General features: G+C 33.4%; 1 protein-coding gene across 41 annotated transcripts in view; it reads right to left on the reverse strand.

Annotated features, from left to right (window-relative positions):
* Positions 1–21,320, reverse strand: part of ANKS1B (ankyrin repeat and sterile alpha motif domain containing 1B) — a 1,029,975-nt gene that overhangs the window by 749,612 nt on the left and 259,043 nt on the right. For all 41 annotated transcript variants that reach the window (XR_011534653.1, XR_011534657.1, XR_011534652.1 and 38 more), the window contains one exon: positions 2,969–3,112. Coding sequence is in view for 30 of the 41 variants with exons in the window: in XM_070599947.1 (XP_070456048.1) it covers positions 2,969–3,112 (144 nt within the window). In the remaining 11 variants the exon portion in view is untranslated. The remainder of the gene's footprint in view (positions 1–2,968; positions 3,113–21,320) is intronic.

Here is a 21,320-nt window from a genome sequence, read left to right on the forward strand (position 1 = left end):
GGAATATACTGAAATTTACATAGCACTATACTAGTTCCACTGATCCCAAAGGCTCCTGTATTAAACTGTAAGGTAGCGGTTTTTCATGAGGCCTAATGTGCCCAGTGCTCATGGCTTAATAATTTTTAGTGGCCTCTAAAAATATTTCAGATCTAAAAAAAAAAAAGCTTCAAAATAAATTTTTGTTAAAATTTTATGAATACCGAAATCATATGTCCCAACAATCCTGAGTTCAAAGGTGTTGCAAGTTGTACAATAAATCTAATTAGATATGATGCCTCCAGCTCCAGTGTCATAACAAATATATTAAACCATATTAATGGAATTAACCATTGTGCATTAATTTTATTGAACAATATAAAAGCATTTTTATAGTTTTGCACCATCACACATTAGACAATTTTATTATAATTATATACACATACATACATAATGCATATATAAATACACATAAATGTTAAAGGAGAATCCATCAACAAATTGGGAACATTAGTAGAAGAATTCTACTCTTGATTTGTTAGATTAAATACAGTAAAAAAAATATACTGAATCTCAAGTAAATTTATAGATTTAATGTAGTAAAAATTAAAATCCTAATAAGGATACTTTTGAAACTTGACATAGTAATTATAAAACATAAATTTTAAAAAGCAGGCAACTGGGGGCTGGCCCCATGGCTAAGTGGTTAAAGTTCTGTGTGCTCTGCTTCAGTGGCCTGGGTTCACAGGTTCGGATCCCAGGCACAGACTTACTCCACTCATCAGCCATGCTGTGGAGGCATCTCACATACAAAATAGAGGAAGACTGGCACAGATGTTAGTTCAGGGCTAATCTTGCTCAAGCCAAAAAAAAGAGAGAGATTGGCAACGGATGTTAGCTCAGGGTGAATCCTCCTCACCATAAAAAAACAAAATAAATGCTCAGGCAATTATGTCAGCTAATAGTTTTCATGCGATAATGATTTCTCCTGCGATATATTATATGTAAAATATCAAAACTGAGTCATGTGGTTTTAATAATAGGAAAGCAGAAATAAGAAATTTCAGAAGAAAACCCAAACCCAACAGGATGAAATATACGTAACGAGAGGAATGGGAATTATTGTCCAATGCAAAGTCACAGAAAAACTAGGTACCAACAAGTAAAAAACAAATATAGAGTCATATTTGGAATTTGTTCAAGGGAATTCTAGATGAGATGAATTAAAAAATAAGACTGAGAAGTTTAATAAATTTGATAGTTTAAAAATGTACACAACACATTCATGTTCAGACACACTTACAAACTGAGGAAAAAAAGAAAAGCAGCCGACTGGGAAATATTTTGTGGTAAATGTAACTACTAAAATATTGGTATTCAATATTTATTGAAGCCAAATACCAGCATTCACAGAGAAATGGCCAAAGGAAAATATCAAATATCAAAAAACTATAAATCAAAAGCAAGTTATTAGTAAGCCTAATAAAATAAATTAAAATGAAAAAAATAAAAGTAAATGTTAGTAAGGTGGTGGAGAACCAGATATAGTCATATACTATTGATAGCTCGGATCCCTAATACTTTCCAAGAATTCTACCTTTTAAAATATGAAATATAAAGATGTTAATTTTATGAAACAAAAAATAGGTAAAAGTACTCAATTATTGGTAAACTGCTAAGCAGAGGAAGGTTTATTAATAAAATAAAACCTATGTTTCCTAATTTCCTTTCTCCTATACTCTTGTGGATATAAGGTAAAACTCTATATGTAAAAACTTGAAGTGAAGAAATGAAATCCTAAAATACACACTTTTGTTCATTGTTTCATTCAACTATTTACTTAATTCTGCCAATATGCCAGGAATCATGTTGGCATTAGACTGTAGATGTTGAGCAATAAATAGTCTCTATCTTTATGGAACTCGTAGTCCAGTATATATTGATAACAATTCTGCAATGGTTAGGATAAATTATCTAAAAGTCCTCAAAATAGTTCATATTAAGGTGAAGAAATTCTTTAAGTACTATATGCTGATTTGATTATCTTTTTTAGCTCTCCACGATAAATTAATATTGGAATTTGAGTGGCTATAATCAAATTGTCTGTGACACAGACATGAAAAATGTGATAGTTTCTTGGATACAATTGCTTCATATTTGTTGCAAAACAGAAAATAATATTTTTGAGATATAACACTACTCTGGACAATTACTGTGAATTATTTGCTGTGCTAGACTATTTTTCAACTCACGCTCTATGTAGTTACACATACATAACTTGCCATTACACTGCTTTTCATATTAAGTGCTTTGTAGTCTTCGTGTAGAGATATTTTCACTGTAGCTTCAAATTTCTTAACTCTGTTTGGCTTATTTCACATATTTCTGAAACTCCTCTGAAGGCTTGTGGTCCATAGTACACAACAGGAATTTGAAGGTGATAGAATAGAATTAAAATTGATTTCATGAATAGTGAAATGGTTTCAAATTTCTAGTCAATGTTTTAGTGTTCTAGTCTCATTTTTGGATCGTACTGCATAATCCTCAGTGGCACACATTATTCCACAATGTTCCATTGTGCTAAGAAAAAAAATTACTGACTATGCTTTTAAAGAGCCCTAGCACCTTTCCTTGTAAATAATTTTTTATTATTTTAATATAAATTGTGATTTAACTTCAAAATAGCATTTTTTTAAATGAAGTGTTTCTAGATCATAAATATTAAAACTTCATAAACAACTCAAGTTTTCTGGAACTGGCATCATGACCAAAATAAAACAACCACATGAAAATATGTAAAGTATGTCTTTGCCTATACATACATGTACAGCAAGTTATATAAACATTTTACTGACCTTTAACTGAAGAAAAATTACAAAGTGAACAAGATACTAATTGGATTTTCAAAGGGGAAAAAAGATTTACTTAAAAACTTAGGCAATCATTTTTATGTTTTACTGTACTTTAAGAAAAACAAACCATTCATTACCTGTGCAAGAATGGGGAAACCAAGGTTCCTACATCCATTACAAGGTGTTAATGCTTCCCAGAGTCCTGAGGGCCCACAAGTGTTTTCATCATCATCTTCTTCTTCCACTTCTCCTGGTGACAAATTTATTGTAGATGAAGTTCTCTGAAATTAAATTTATACACCAACATATTATATCAATGTTTTTTAAATATCTTAACACCAACTAAATTACACAAATTTCTTATGGTACATCTTAGCAAGCAAAAGTCAGCTTAATTTTAGCCATAGTTATGTGGCTGTGTCATGTGACTCAGCCAAAAAACACGTATAATTCAATTTTAAGTTGAAAGTGAAAAAACTGGGTAAGAAAGACTGATAAAATACAAAGTTCATAATGAAGAGTAGGACATGAAAGTGACCCAAGAAAATATTTGAATAGCAAGAAATGAGAAAAATCTTCTAATTTCTAAGTGCAATCAGACGAATAGCATGAAAATACTTTACTAAAATAGGACTTGCTAAAAGCCCACTTATTCAGCGTCACCAAAAAAGTAGTCTCATTTTGAAAAAGTGAACTTCATAAAATTTTACATTACACATATGAAAGGAGTAATACTTTTAAAATTAATAACGGGACTTCTATGTTGAACATGCATATTTACTTTTGCTACTTCCCAAATCCTACTAAAATGACAGCAAAGGTTTGTAAAAATGGTCTAAACCATAAGGACCAAGGACAATAGGAGAGATGTTAGCAGATGTGCAATATCAAGAAAACTTCTGAATAATGATAAACAGATGGGTAGGTCTTACCTGATTTAGCCAACTCGAGAAAACTGAAAGCAAAGTGCCTGCCAGGGGGAAGAATAAGAAGCATGTCTATTCGTGACTCACCTCCCTCAAAAGAACTTCAGAATTGGAGAGACTGCCTAGCTGTGAAGGTGAAGGTACAGGTAGGGCTCAAACAGGTAGAAACTACGTTAGAAAGAGTTAGACCCCTAGACCCATCTCCTCATCTAGCCAAGAAACTAAATCTTCACCACCTGACAAGAAATTAGAGGTTTATTTTCCAGTAAGGTTGAAGCAAAGAGATTATGAATTCTAAGAAGCCACACACAATGAGCAGAACGGTGCCTCTCTAAAAATGAAGGAATTAATTGAATATCTATGTAACAAATGTAGATTCTCAACCCACCCCAGTGCCTTCCCACAATTTGCCTTAGAGACCATGGCAACTAGGTTTATATCTCCCAGGTAGGAGACTAGAATATATTCCTCTCTGCAGAAATTGACCTACCAAGAAAAAAGAATCTCTAAGTACCTAGGAAAATGGTAGGAGTCTATGCCTTAACTCCTCTGTGAAGCCCACCCACCTCTAAACAAGCTCCACCAAATTAACAGTTCCTAATTTTTTAGTTGAATATGAACAAGAACCCAAGGATCACCACATCTGTGAAGGAAGCCTTTAACAGAGACTAAAATAAATACACAGAAAAAGCTATAAATAGTATTCTTACAGAGAGAGAAGATATTTGCATCCATGGAACAACAACCAAATGCCACAAAACAAATAAATAAATAATAGCCAACAGAAGAATTAGAAAACAAGTCTGAGGAAATTTCCTAGAAGATAGAACAAAAGATGAAGAGAAGTTGAAAGCTAAGAAAACTAGGGATCAAACCAAGAGGAACTTGTAGAGATGGGAGGAAATACCAAAGAGACAGTGCAAGAAACTTTGCCAGAACTGAAGAAAAATTCCATATTCAAGGAGCCTGCTGAATACTGAGCAGACTAAATTTTTTTAGAAAAAGGACAAGTTTGTCTAAAAATCTCTAGAACGTATTTCAGCCACCAGTGATAGATTATTACTAAAGTTAGTAAAGATACTATACATATTGAATTGTAAACAGCACAACCCCTAAAAAGTTGTTTCTTTAAAAAATAGAATATAAGACTTTATAAGACTTTGTTTTGCTGCATTCACATTTTAAATTTCCTTTTATTAATTTTCAACAATTGAGAAATTATGAACTTAAATACTTCCTCAGTCAGTTATTGTTTGTAAGGTACAATAATAATTACAGCTGTAATCTATTGAGCTCTTACTATGTGACAGTGTGGTGTCATAGGATTATTAATTTATTATTTTAATTCACACAACAACCCTCTGAGGGAAAAAGGGTAAAACTAAACTAAGGCTCAGAGAGGTCAAGTAAAACCCATGGTCACAGAGTTGGTAAGTGGCAGAAAAAGAATTCTAACCCAGACTGCCCGACCCTAGAGCTTATGCCCTTAACCACTATGTTGTGTGGCCTCTCATTCACCACAATATCCTATAAAGGGCAATATATTAAATAACCAAGCTGATGCAATTGCAGTTTAAATCAAAGGAGTATGTTTGTTAATATATATCTGCTAATATATATATATAGTACATAGCAGCCCATATTTTTATCAACACACATTTCTCAAATCAGTAATAAATGACGACTATCACAGGGATTTTTGATCCTACAGATAATCTGGGTGAAAAAAATTTTGGACATCTAGAACCTTAATCTAGCAAGAGCTTCTATATGTATGATTAATGCTATCTACAAAAATGAACAAAATACCAATAGGCATCTCTTTTACCAACTCATAATTGATTTGACCATCAATGTTGATATGGCATGGTACTGTAAATCATTACATACTAGGAATTATCAACATTTCATAGATTTATCAGTTCTTTTCTTCCCCGCCTCTTTCTCCTCCCCAAAGAAAAACTCTGTTTATGTCTCTTCCCTGCTCATAAATCTCCAATTATTTCCCATTGCACAGCAAATAATATCAAATTCCTTAATCTGGCTTCAAGGTTCTATCAGCTGCTTTTCTTACTCTATTATACTCACCCCAGACTATAATCAAGTGGAGTTGTTTACCCCTTCCTAATCATGCTCCATGCTTTATTCATGCCTGCCATCTTACTTCTCCATACAGCATATTGTACTGGTTAAGAGTTTAGGTACTAAAATTAGTCCTGCATTCAAGTTCCAACTTGCCTACTTAGCCTTCTTATTAGTGTGATTTTCATCAGATATGACCACTGTCAGTCTCACTTACCTTATTTATGCAGTGGGAAAATAATACAGTAGGACCTCTCAGAATTTTTTCCTGATAATTAAATGAAGTAATGAATATAAAGTGGCTGACACATAATAGGGTTTAATACATATTAACTACCATTTTCAGCTATTATTCTCTTATATTCCCACTGATTCCTAAAAGTACAGCTCAGATTTCACCTCCGACATAAAATTTTCCAGATTTCTCACAAACAGCAATGATGTCTTTCTCTTCTGAATGTCTCTAGCTCTTTGTGTGAGTGTATATATTATGATATTTCACATGCACCTTGAGATGATAGATGGCAGAGTGGCAAAGAGAGTGGCTTTGAAGTCAAACAGATATACATTTAACTCCTAGCTCTGTCACTTCCAAGCTGTGCGACTTTGAGCAAATCACATAATCTTATTAAACCTACTTTCCTTATCTGTATCTCTCACATTTGTATCTCTCACAATGTGTTGTGCATAAGGGAATTTGATAATTATTTATTGAATGGATTAGTAAATGAATGAATTTCAAAGTATCATTTTCATACGACTACCTAAAAAATTTTACTACCATTAAGGGGCGTATATAATTGCATCACAAATCTCATTATTGTTACTTTAGTTTTATTTTATATTAGCCATTACCAGTAGCATTAGCAGAAATAAAATTTATCAGTGGTTTAGTACTGCCCCCTAAAGACAGTATATAAATTAGCTGTGTAAAAACCATAATTTTCCACTTCACTGCTTTACAATTAAAGATGCCTCGGAAAGATTATCAAACTAAATATAATCTTTAATTACATATGGGAAAAAAGCCACATGAACACACTTAAACTCAGGATTTCCTTTATTTCAAATGCCTTTTAAACTTTTTACTGGAGATGCGACTGTGTTCCTAAAGTTCCAGATGTCAGGAAATTCTTCCACAGAATATAGACCTAAATTTACATAGTTTGAGCCTATTAGCTTTCTTAGTTAATATATAGTAATCATGTAGAAGACATATTGGACCAGTTCTACATTGTTACAAAGGAGGAAAGTCATAATACATAATACCATAGGGAGACAAATTTGAGCTCAATCAAAGAAAAATACTTCTAGAATAATTACATCAGTCTAACACTGACGTAATGGGATTTCCTTGTGAAGCAATATGTCTCATATATGGCATACATGAACATAATTATATAGTAACTATCTATAATGGTGCTTTATAGTCTAGAAAATATTTTCAGATATAGGATGGCCCAATAAAGTAGAGTTGGGATTATCCCTATTTTAGAAGTGAAGAAACTGATGTTTGCAATGTTATTCAATTTGCAAGATCATCCTACAAATGGGACCAGATTATAATCCAAGTCCTCTGACTCTAGATGCTATAGTCTTTTACCACATTATGGAAGCAAGCTCTTCAAAGGGACAATAGATGTTCAAGATGTTCAGAATATCCATAAAGGAATTTCTGTGTTATGTGACAGTTTATAATTTATGGCTTTTAAATTCTCTCTCTTTTTTTCAACTCTAAAATTCTGTAAATTTAGGCAGTTTAGGAAAAGGATCAAGGGCCAGTTACGATCCCACAGAGCCCTTTTAATCCCCATCTGTCAAATCTCTAACACATGTCTTTAGAAATATGGTGGCAGTGGGAAAAAAGGAAAGACCCAAGATATCCATGTCCTGTCCAAATGTCTCTGGAGGAAAAGCAGAACCCTGGGGTGCTCAACATAGCCAGCACATAGGAGAGCAATGTCTGGGTGGAGAAATGGAACGATGGAATGGGACAAGAATGTCCCTCATCCCACCAGAAATACAAAAACTAAACTGAAAAGCAGGAAGCCAGTCTGATGTCAATGGAAAGGGACCAGGCAGAAAGACAGACTCCAGGAAAGAGGCAACTGTCAGCAAAGGCAATTGAAATAAAGGAAGACCCCTGGAATGGGAGTCAGCAATCTGGACTACCTTGTAACATAGCCACAAGTCTTTTTGTCTTTGTTTTTGAAAAACAAAGTTGATTTATTGATTTTTAATGAAATTTAAAGTAATATATGCTTATTGTAAAACAAATCATTCAAAATAAAAAGTTATAAAGGAGAAAGTGAAGCTTTCCTAATCTCATTCCTATTGGAAACATTCAGAGCATGTCCTTCCAGACTTTGTACTCTTGTCCGATGATTTTGTCAGGATAAATTCATAAATATGCAATCGTATGCCAAAGAGTACACCTATTTTAAACTTTGTACATTTTGTCAATGTTGTCTCTAACCTACTCTCGACACAGTGACCAGAGAATTTTTTTTAATATGAGAATCTGAACATGTTACCTTCTTCCTTAAAAATCTTCAACAGTTTTTCATTGTTCTTTGGATAAAATTCAAAATTCTTAACATAATCCAAAAGGCTGTGTATGATTTGCTCTTAACTGCCTCTCTAGTTTCATCCCACCCAGCCATTCTTCCTCCTTTTTTCTCATAACATTTAAACACACTATGCTGTCTCTTTGCCTTGAATATATCGCACTTCCTCTAACCTAGAATTTTACCTGAGCACATATGGTTTTCTCTGGCAGAAACTATTAGTTGTTTCCCAATATACATTCTCCCCTCTCCCCTTTCTCTCTAGTAACAGAACACCTAGCCCTCTTTTTGTATAATAGAATCCTAACCTTTAGCTGGGCACGTCTTGCTTCGAATACAGACATTTCCCAAACTCTGTTGCAAGTGGGTGTGGCCACATGATTAAGTTATAACCTTGGGATATAGGAAGTATTATTAAAGAGAAGGAGAATATCCTTCCTCCCCTTCATCTTTCTGTAGACTGGAATGCTAATGAAATGGTTGAAGCTGGAGCAGTCATGAGGTATCTTTGGAACTAGAGGACATACACAATAGAACAACAAAGTAGAAGAATCCTGGGGTGCTCATTCTAGTGAGCTCTACCAGCCTTGGACTGCCTAGCTCTAAGTTTTGCAAGTGGGAGTAAAATACAGTCACACGCCCCATAACAACATTTAGTCAACAACAGACCACATACGTGATGGCGGTCCCATTACATCAGTACCATATAGCCTAGGTATGTAGTAAATCCACAGTAGGTAGTACATACCATCTAGGTTTGTGTAAGTATACTCTGTGATGTCCACCCAAGAATGAAATTGCCTAATGACGCATTTCTCAGAACATATCCTTGTTTTTAAGCAACACATGACTGTAAACTTCTCCTTTTTAAGCTATTGTTATTTTGGATTTTCTGTTACTTGCTATTGTACTAAATTCTAATAAATAACTTCCTGGAACATTCTCCTCTCTTATCAGGATTAGTTTTATTTGTGCTTTAGACACTTTACATTTTATTTGGGCTTTTGCATTCACAGTTTAAATTTTTGTACTTTATTATGTATTATCTAAATATGCTGCTGGATTTTTCATGCTATTATTTTATTTAGGATTTTTAGATGTAAAGTCATTTCACTCTTGTTTAATAGCAAAGATGCTTCTGGCATCCACACACCAAAATGATATTACTCTGTATGGCGATATTTTAAACTTGAGGATCTGCCAATATCAAAAGTATTTCACATTTATTGAAGGATAGAGTTGCTATTAATGAAAGTATTTTAGTTGCAATGAATACTGAAGAATAGATTAAGGAAAGCTGTCCTCTTTTTAATAGTACATGAGATATCCATTCGAATTCCTCTAACATGCTCAGTTCCACCACATTTTGTCCCCACCTGCTACCTGTATACATAGCTAACATCCTTTGCATAACCATCTGGGAAACTTCAATGAAGAATGCATTTGGTTTGCTATTCTACTTTAATATAATCAATTTGCATGTTCTTATCATCTCTTAAATTTTTTGTTCATTTATCTGACTCTGGCTTAATAATACCATTTATTATTGCAAAAATTAGAGATAGAGAAATCTAAATTGATGTCAGGTTTATGCATAAGAGGCGGAAGCTAATTTCAAAAAAGTTAAGGTTTCTTTAGAAAGTTTATTCAAGCTTAGTTTGTTTTTTCAGCAAGATTTAGCATAAACAGCAAAATGTGTAACTTTTGGAAAACTAAACTATCCTTCATGACAGATCATTTTATATAAACAAATACTATTTTCAAATAGTTTCTTTTTTAAAATCAAATTTATTAAGGTCTTAATTACTTACATAATATGCATCCATTTAAATGTACAGTTTGACAACTTTTGATAAATGTATACACCTGTGTAATCACCACCACAATCAAGATACAGAACATTTCCATCACCACAAATGGTTATCTTGTGCTCCTTGCCTGCCCCTAGCCCCAGAAATCTTTTTTTGTCACTACATTAGACATGCGTTTTCTAAAACTTCACAAAAGTGGAATCATAAAGTATACACTTTATGCCTGGTTTCTTTCACTCAGCGTGTTTGTGAGATTCATCTCCATTTTTTGTGTGTTAGTAGTTCATTCCTTTTTAATGCAAAGCAATATTCCACTGTATGGATTTACCAAAATTTGTTTATACATTCTACTATTGATAGACATTTAAGTTATTTTTCAGTTTGGGGCCATTATGAATAAAGTCTCCATGAACATTCATATAAAAGTCTGTCTGTGGACTTAAGTTTTCTTTTCTCTTAGGTAAATACCTAAATTGCTAGGTCACATGGTAAGTGTATCTTAAACTTTTTTAAGAAATTCTCAAAATGTTTACCAAAGTGTTTGTACCATTTTACATTCCCATTAACTGTGTATTAGCGTTCTAGTATCTCCACATTCTTGGCAACACTTAATCTTAGCCATTCTAATGGATGTGTAGTAGTATCACATAGCGCTTTTAATTTCCATTTCTGTGATTAGACAGGTGTTAAGAATTTTCTCCTATACTTGGAGGCCATACACATATGTTTTTCTGGTGAAGCATCCTTTAAAATCTTTTGCCTATTTTTTATTGGGTTAATTTGACTTGTTCTTATTGAATTGTAAGAAGTTTTTTTTTTTTTAATGAAAACTTTTCTTTTTAGAGCAGTTTAAAGTTCACAGCAAAACTGAGAGAAGGTATAGAGATTTCCCATTAACCCCCTGCCCCCAAACAGGCATAGCTTCCCTCATTATCAACATCCCCCACCAGAGAGGTACATTTGTTACAATTGATGAACCCATATTAACACAACATAATCACTCAAAGTCCATAGTTTATATTACAGTTTACTCTTGGTGTTGTACATTCTATGGGTTTGGACAAATTGATATTGACATGTATCCATCATTGAGGTATACAGAATATTCTCACTGCCCTAAAGATCCTCTGTGCTCTGCTTATTCATCCTCCTAGACCAACCACTCTTCTTTTTGATTGTCTCCATAGTTTTGCCCTTTCCAGAGTGTCATGTAGTTGGAATCATACAGTACATAGCCTTTTCAGATTGGCTTCTTTCACATACTAACTACATTTAAGGTTCCTTCATGTATTTTCATGGCTTAATAGCTCATTTCTTTTTAGTTCTGAATAATATTCCATTGTCCGGATGTACCACAGTTTATCAATTTATGTACTAAATTTACCTATAATTACCTACTAAAGGACATCTCAGTTTCTTCCAAGTTTTGACAATTATGAATAAAGACGCTATAAACATCCATGTGTAGGTTTTTGTGTGGATATAAGTTTTCACCTCCTTTGGGCAAACACCAAGAAATGAAATTGCTGGATCAAATGGTAAGAGTATGTTTAGTTTTGTAAGAAACTGCCAAACTGTCTTCCAAAGTGGCAGTACCATTTTGCATTCCCACCAGCAGTGAATGAGAGTTCCTCTTGCTCCTCATCCTACGCAGCATTTGGTGCTGTCATTCTTCTGTATTTTGACCATTATAGTAGGTGTGTAGTGGTATCTCACTTTGGTTTTAATGTGCATTTCCCTGATAGCATAGGATGTGGAGCATCTTTGTTTATGCTTATTTGCCATCTGTATATCTCCTTTGCTGAGGTGTCTATTAAGGTCTTTGGCCCATTTTCAGTTGGGTTGTGTGTATTCTTACTGTTAAATTTTAAGAGTTCTTTGTATATTTTGCATAACAATCCTTTATCAGATATATGTTTTGCAAATGTTTTCTCCCGATCTGTGGCTTGTCTTCTCATTCTCTTGCCATTGTCTTTCACAGAGCAGAAGTTTTAATTTTAATGAAGTCCAGCTTATTAGTTATTTCTTTCATGGATCATATCTTTAGTACTGAATCTAAAATGTCATCACCATACTCAAGGTTATCTAGATTTTCTCCTATCTTATCATCTAGGAGGTTTATAGCTTTGCCTTTTACATTTAGGTCTGTAATCCATTTTGAGTTAATTTTTGTGAAGAGTATAAGGTCTGTATCTAGATGTATTTTTTTGCATGTGGATGTTCAGAGTTGTAACAGTTTTTCTTTTAAATATTCCATATTTGGGACATACATCTTCTGTGCTGTTTATGTAATATCTAAGAAATCTTTGCCTACCCCAAAGTCACAAAGATATTCTCCTATATTTTATTTTATAAGTTTAATATTGTTATTTCTACATTTTGATCTTTGATCCACAGAGTTAACTTTCATGTACAATAAGAGGTAAGTGTTGAGGTTCATTTTTTTATATGGATAGAATTGTTCCAGCCCCACTAGTTGAAAAGATTACCCTTTCCCAGTTGAAGTGCCTTGTAACTTTTTCAAAAATCAATTGACCATATATGTGTGGGTCTATTTATGAACTCTCTCTATCCTGTTCTATTGATCTGTAACTCTCTCCTCAGGCCAATGCCACATTGATTTGACTATTGTAGCCTTATAGTAAGTCTGGAATCAGAGAGGCCTTTAAATTAGCTATTTTTCAAAATTGTTTTGGCTATTCTAGGCCCTCTGACTTTGCATATAAATTTCAGAATAGGCTTGTCAATATCTCAAAAAAAATAGCCTGCTTGAATTTTGTTTGGAATTTCACTGAATCCATAGCAGAATCTGGAGAGAACAGATAGCTTAACAATATTAAGTCTTTCAATTTATGAACATGGAATATCTCTCCACATATTAGGTCTTCTTTAACTTCCATCCACAATGTTTTTATAGTCTTCAGTGTACTAGTCTTGCACATATCTTGTTAGATGTGTAGGGATAAACAAGTAGTTCATGTTTTGGGAAAACATTTTCAGTGGTATTATTAATTTCAATTTTCAATTGTTCTTGATATAAAAAATAAAATTTATTTTATTTACTGACCTTGCATCCTGCTAAAAATATATTTTAGTTCTAGGGTTTTTTTGTAGATTTGTTAGAATTTTCTACGTCAATTATCATATTATCTGTGAATAAACAGAGTTTTACTTCTTCCTTTAAAATCTGTATGCTTTTATTTCTTGCCCTTGCCTTATTACACTGGCCAAAATGTCCAATACAATGTTGAACAGAAATGGCAAGAGCAAACATCTTTGTCTTGTTTCCAATCTTAAGTCAAAAGCATTCAGTCATTCAGGATTATGAATTATGATGTTAGCTATAGCATTTTTGTAAAAGCCCTTTATAAGGTTGAGGAAGTTCCTTCTGTTCTCAGTTTACTGAGAGTTTGTATTATGATTAGATGCTCTTTCTACAACTATTTATATGATCATATTTTTTTCTCCTTTATTCTATTAATATAGTGAATTACATTAATTTATTTTTAGACTGTTAAAATAACCTTGACTTTCTGGCATTTACCTCATTTGGTCATGATGTATAATCTTTCTAATGTATTACTGGACTTGGTTTGTCACTATTTTATTAAGGATTTTTGATACCGTGTTCATGAGTGATATTGACATATAGTTTTCTTCTTGTGAAATGTCTTTGGTATCACAATAATGTTGATTCATAGAATAAATTTGGAACAAAGCTCATTCTTTGTTTTCTAAAAGGGTTTTCACCAGTGAACAATCTGTGCCTGAAGGTTCCTTGTGGGGAAGATTTTAATTAATATAAAATTAATTAATTAACTTAACTTCAAATTAATTTAACTAAAATTATATTGTTTGTATCCACTATTTCAAATAAATTTATTAAAATTTTTAAAGTATCTATTGACCAACAACTACTGTCTACAAGACTAAATTTGAGGGTGAGGGAAGGGAAAGATAAGTGTGTCATGAAGTCTGAATTCATGGTTTAAAGAGATAAGCATATAAGTAACTAGACATTAAAACAAAGCCAAAATTATGAGCATTACAGAGATATGAAAACAAAGTATTAGGGGAACATTAAAAGGGAGCAATTGTTTCCAAGTAGGGAGAGTGGAAGACAGAATTCAGAAGTACTTGCATTTATGCAACAATATCTCATGAGATAAAAATTCTGACAAGAGGGGAAGAGAGGGATGAGAATAAGGCAGGGGGTTGCATGATCACAGCAGTGTGAACGTGCTTACCATGCTTGGCAAATCAGGTATGAGGGAGGGCATAGTGAAGATTTGAGACAGAAAACAATAAATCAGATCTCTATTGTAAAAAATTAATAGTTTAAGACAAGTTCAACATGCGTCAAGTCAAAATTTTCTACTACCAATTCTATGATGATAATAAACCAGAAAGCCTCCATGTGGCTGGGTACGAAAGTTTCAGAGACTATTTCTCTTCTCTGAATTCCCATAGTAAGATGGTCTTGACAACTCAGTCTATTGTTTCAAACTATTTGTTAGATGTTATATATCTTATCTTCATGACTGTAGGCACAATATTTTCTATTATTTGTGTAACCCATAAAATGACTAGCACAGTTCTCGGCACGTTATATGCATATACTTTTGACTTGACAGCTCTAGTCCTTTCTTATTCTCTACATCCTCCTTGAATAATAGTAAAATAGAAACGCCCTCAGTGTTAGTGTTTATGTAAATATGTATATGCTCGTGTGTGTGTGTGTGTGTGTGTGTATTGAAAGAAAAACAGAAAATAAAAGGTATGTTTGATCAAAAAAATGTGAAAAAAACTTTCAATAACTCCACAATGAAAATACAAAAATTATCATTTGTAAATGGCAATATTTTACTATTTTCAATATACAGTAGTATATTGCTTGCCATTCCTCATCTTTATATTATATACATTGTTCCTTCTATTCTATTCTATTTTCATCCATTTTCTGGGGAAGCAGTTGCTCAGTTATATGAAAGCAAAATTTTGGAAAAGCAAAGATGTATATTAATTAAAACATCACAAAGTAACACAACTTACAACTGAAGTATTTTATGTTGAAAAGTAAATGAATACAAATTAGATATTCAGTCTGTTAGACCAGCAGAAAACTGATTAACTCTAGGTCATAATAACACTAAATCAAAGTAGAATAAATAGGAATAGAAATTGGAGATTTTGCACAGCCTGTTAATATTAATACAGCCAAGGGTAGGTTAAGGACATAGCATTGCTAAGAGATGTAGGACAGATGGTTTAGACTAATAATTTGATACTTTTGGGTGACTTCCATCTTTCACATTATTGCTTGGAGGCAATTACACAACAAGCAATGGTCCTCAATTTTTTTAAAATGAGAAAATATATTTAACTAAAATCTGCAGGAGAAAGTAATCTCTTAACTTTTTCATCTCACAGGAGAATGGAAATACAAGACTAACATAATCAGCTTGGGCCCATGAAAACATAAAGCCACAGAAAGTAAGACAAAATATTAAATCATATTTTAAAAATACAATAGATGTTAGACACGATAGCATTTGCAAATTCAATTGCAGGATTAAAACATTCTCTTAACAACAATTGACAAATTCCAGGGAAAAAATCTAGCAAGTTAAAAACTGTACAGAGAACATAATAAAGGAAAACTATAAATGGTCAAAAAACGACTAATATAGAATGTTTTAAATGCACCCAATTAGGAAGTTTTAAAAATGCTCATTATTCACAAATGCTTTCATTAACAATTACTATATATGTCTTAACATAATGAAATAAAATTATGACATCCCTGATGAGGTGTGTACTCCCAACTGCTACGAATTGATATGTTACTCTTGAATGTCATTTTGAATTTTAATAAAACTTTCACTTACAATGCTTTCACTTAAATAACTTTAGAATTAATGTGTCAATTTGCATAAAGAACTATGAAAATTAAAATTTAAATAATTACAAAAGAACAAGTCAAATGCTCAGTGGAGAAAAGACAGTCTTTTCAATAAATGGTGCTGGGATAATTGGATATTTACATGTAAAAGAATAAAACTGGACCCATATCTTACACCACTCACAAAATTAACTAAAGGTGGATTAAAAACTTAAATCCAACAGCTGAAACCTTGGAATTCCTAGAAGAAAACATAGGAAAAAAGCTCCTTGACATGGGTCTTGGTAATAATTTTTTGGATATGGCACCTATAGCACAAGCAACAAAATCCAAAATAAACAAATGGACTACATCAAACTAAAAGCTTCTGCACTGTAAAAGAAACCATCAAGTGAAAAGACAACCTACTGAACGGGAAAAAATATTTGCAAACCATATATCTGATAAGCAATTAATATCCAAAAATATATAAAGAACTCATAAAACTCAACAGCAAGAAAACAAATAACCCAATTGAAAAATGGGCAAAGGATCTCAATAGACATTTCTCTAAAGAAGATATATGAAAGGCCAACAGGTACATGAAAAGATGTTCAATATCACTAGTTCTTACGGAAGTGCAAATTAAAACCACAATGAGACATCACTTATGCCTGTTAGAATGGCCATCAACACATGAAAAGGTGTTCAATATCACTAAGTATTAGGGAAATGCAAATCAAAACTACAATGAGATATCACCTTACACCTGTCAGAATGGCTATAATTAACAAAACAAGAAATAACAAGTTTTGGAGAGGATGTGGACAAAAGGGAACCCTCATACACTGCTGATAGGAATGCAAACTGATGCAGCCACTATGGAAAACAGTATGGAGATTTCTCAAATAATTAAAAATATAAATACCATATGATCCAGCTATCCCACTCCTGGATATTTATCCAAAGAACATGAAATCAACAATGCCAAGAGATTTATGCACCCTCATGTTCATTGCAACATTATTCACAACAGGCAAGACGTGGAAGAAACCACAGTGCTCATGAACTGATGAATGGGTAAAGATGTAGTATATATACACAATTGAATACTACTCAGCCATAAAAAGAAGACAAAATCATGCCATTTGCGACAAGGATGGACCTTGATGGTATGATGTTAAGCAAAATAGGCAAGACAGAGAAAGACCAACACCGTATGATTTCACACATATGTAGACGATAAATGAACACATGGATAAAGAGAACAGATTAGTGGTTACCAGAGGGGCAGGGGGAAGGAGGAAGAATGAAAGGGGTAAAGGGGCACATACGTATGGTGACAGATAAAAACTAGACTACTGGTGAGCACAATGCAGTCTATACAGAAACTGATGTATAATAAAGTATACCTGAAATTACACAATGTTATACATCAATATGACCTCAATAAAATAACTTGAAAAAAAAAAAAGAAAGGCCATGAACAAGAAGATAAGAGATAACAAATGCTGGTGTAGATGTGGAGAAAAGGGAACCCTTGTGCACTGTTGGTGAGATTGTAAATTGGTACAGCCACTATGGAAAACACAGTATGGGAGATCCTTAAAAAATTAAAAATAGAACTATCATATGATACAGCAATTCCATTTCTGGGAATATATCCAAAAGAAGTGAAAACACTAAGACTAAAAGATTTCTGCACCCCCATGTTCATAACAGCATTATTTATAATAGCCAAGACATGGAAAAAATCTAAGTGTCCACCAATGGATGAATAAAGAAGTTGTGGCATATGTGTATGTATGTGTGCGTGTGTAAAATGGAATATTATTCAGCTGCAAAAAATGATGAAATCTTACCATTTGCAACAACATAGACCTTGAAGGCATTATGGTAAGTGAAATAAGTCACAGAAAAGCAAATACTGCATGATCCCACTTATATGTGGAATCTAGAAAAACACCCCAAGCTCAGAAAAACAGATCAGACTTGTGATTGATTATCAAAGGTGGAGGGTGTGGGAAGGGAAAATTGGAGGAAAATGGTCAAAAGGTAGAATTTTTTTAATTGAATTAATGATAGGTTACAATCTTGTGAAATTTCAGTTGTACATTAATGTTTGTCAGTCGTGTTGTAGGTGCACCCCTTCACCCTTTGTGCCCACCCCCCACCCCACATTTCCCCTGGTAGCCACTAATCTGTTCTCTTTGTCTACATTTTTAAACTCCTCATCTGAGTGGAGTCATACAGAGATTATCCTTCTCTAACTGGCTTATTTCACTTAACATAATTCCCTCAAGGTCCATCCATGTTATTGCAAATGGAATGATTTTGTTCCGTTTTGCAGCTGAGTAGTATTCCATTGTATATATATACCACATCGTCTTTATCCATTCATCTGTTGATGGGCACTTAGGTTGCTTCCATGTCTTGGCTATTGTAAATAATGCTGAAATGAACATTGGGATGCATGGGACTTTTGGAATTGCTGACTTCAAGCTCTTTGGATAGATACCCAGTAGTGGAATAGCTGGGTCGTATGGTAGTTCTATTTTTAATTTTTTGAGGAATCTCCATACTGTTTTCCATAGTGGCTGCACCAGTTTGCATACCCACCAGCAGTGTATGAGGGTTCCTTTTTCTCCACAACCTCTCCAACATTTGTTACTATTAGTTGTAGATATTTTTGTCATCCTAATGGGTTAGTTTTAGATATTTTTGTCATTCTAATGGGTGTAAGGTGATATCTTAGTGTAGTTTTGATTTGCATTTCCCTGATGATCAGCGATGATGAGCATCTTTTCATGTGCCTATTGGCCATCCGTATATCTTCTTTGGAGAAACGTCTGTTCATGTCTCCAGCCCATTTTTTGATCGGGTTGTTTGATTTTTTGTTGTTGAGTTGTGAAAGTTCTTTATATATTATGCATATTAAGCCTTTGTCAGATATATGACTTGCAAATATTTTTTCCCAATTAGTGGGTTGTTTTTTTGTTTTAATCCTGTTTTCATTTGCCTTGAAGAAGTTCTTTAGTCTGATGAAGTCCCATTTGTTTATTCTTTCTATTGTTTTCCTTCTCTGAGAAGACATGGTGTCTGAAAATATCCTTTTAATACTGATGTCAAAGAGTGTACTGCCTACGTTTTCTTCTAGAAGCCTTATGGTTTCAGGTCTCACCTTTAGGTCTTTGATCCATTTTGACTTTATTTTGGTGAATGGTGAAAAAGAATGGTCAATTTTCATTCTTTTACATGTGGCTTTCCAGTTTTCCCAGCACCATTTGTTGAAAAGACTTTCTTTTCTCCATTGTATACCCTCAGCTCCTCTGTCGAAGATAAGCTGTCCATAGATGTGTGGTTTTATTTCTGGGCTTTCAATTCTGTTCCATTGATCTGTGCACCTGTTTTTGTACCAGTACCATGCTGTTTTGCTTACTGTAGCTTTGTAGTATGTTTTGAAGTCAGGGATTGTGATGCCTCCCGTTTTGTTCTTTAAAAGGTACAAATTTGCAGCTATGAGATAAAGAAGTACTAGGGATATAATGTACAACATGATGTCTATAGTTAATACTGCTGCATAATATATAAGAAAGTTGTTAAGAGAGTAAATCCTATGAATTCTCATGACAAGGAGAAAAATTTTCCCCTTTTTCTTCTTTTCTTTTCATCATATCCATATGAGAAGATGGATGGTAGCTGAACTTATTGTGGTAATTATTTCACAATACATGTAAATCAAACCATCATGCTAGACACTTTAAACTTATACGCTGATATATGTCAATTATCTCTCAAAAAACTAGAAAAAATATTATAGATACACATTATATATAAAAACAATACATAACCTTTTATAATCTAACAAAATATTCTTTATAAATAATAGAGTTGCAACCATATGTCAAAATAATCCTTTATCAATCAGAGCACATAATCAACAGAATCTTCATGAGTTTTGCAAACTTTAGCAAAATAAATCTCAAAATATCTGCAAGGATAAATATAATTTCCATTTCTCCCAGTTTATACATAAAAACAGATCATGCTAATTCACAGAGTGAAGTATGTATGTAACAGTGAAAGATGTAAACAAAATTTGGAGTGTAGATCACAATTTGCTCAAATCATTAGTCAGAAGATAATTAGCAGCAAAAAAAAAATTAAGGTATTTTTATATATTTAAAAATACTTTGACTCCTTAAAAAAAAGATTTGAAGTTTCTTTTAGAATGCATAACAATGCAATATAAGAAATTACATCTCCACAGAGGTATTTTTGTTGTTAGTTTTATGTATCTTTGTGTCTGTATGTGTGCATTTTTTTTTTTTTTTTGAGGAAGATTAAGCCTTGAGCTAACATCTGCCACCAACCCTCCTCTTTTTGCTGAGTAAGACTGGCTCTGAGCTAACATCCGCGCCCATATTCCTCTACTTTATATGTGGGACACCTACCACAGCATAGCTTGCCAAGCAGTGCCATGTCTGCACCCAGGATCTGAACCTGCGAACCCCGGGCCGCCGAAGTGGAATGCACGCATTTAATCCCTGTACCACCAGGCCGGCGCTGTTTATTAGGTTTTTAAAGGCTGTGTGCCCTGAGAGAAATTTTCCAGGTCTGTGGTCTTGGTGTATAATTGACTCGTGTTCAGGATAACTTTAGATTTAGGTTATTTTCTAATCCTAAAACTATCTTCATCAATTTCCCCTTTTGCAGTGAGCATGACAGTAGGCATACAAGAGAGAAGGGAAGGGTCTAGATGAAATTTTCAGAAGCAAACCTTTGAGGTTAATCTCTCACCTCAAGGCCCAACTTTGACCTGGTTGATTTAAAGTAAATATATTACCTAAAATAGAATCCTTGCCCAGGGGTAAGAGCTGGTAAAGGAGGAGGTATATATCTTACTTATGTTCACATTTCTAGTATCTGGAGTAGTAGGTGGCACAGAGTGGGTATTTGAATGCTTAATTTAATATGCTTCTTTTATATGTTCAACAGGACATATTTTTTGATTTAAATATTTCACTAATTTACACTAGCAAAGGAAACTAAAACTGATGTTTTCTACTCCCAAAAAATACCTTTAATTAATAATCAGATTAACAATGCTGAGTGTTTTTAAAACCCTATCTCTTTCTGGAGATAATTTTTTTTTAAGTAGAAAAGAACTTTCCAGATGCACCAAGACAAGTTCAAAAACATGGCAATATCTGTCAGCCTGT

This window comes from Equus przewalskii, chromosome 29, assembly GCF_037783145.1.
Source record: "Equus przewalskii isolate Varuska chromosome 29, EquPr2, whole genome shotgun sequence".
In the NCBI taxonomy this organism is placed as follows: Eukaryota; Metazoa; Chordata; class Mammalia; order Perissodactyla; family Equidae; genus Equus; species Equus przewalskii.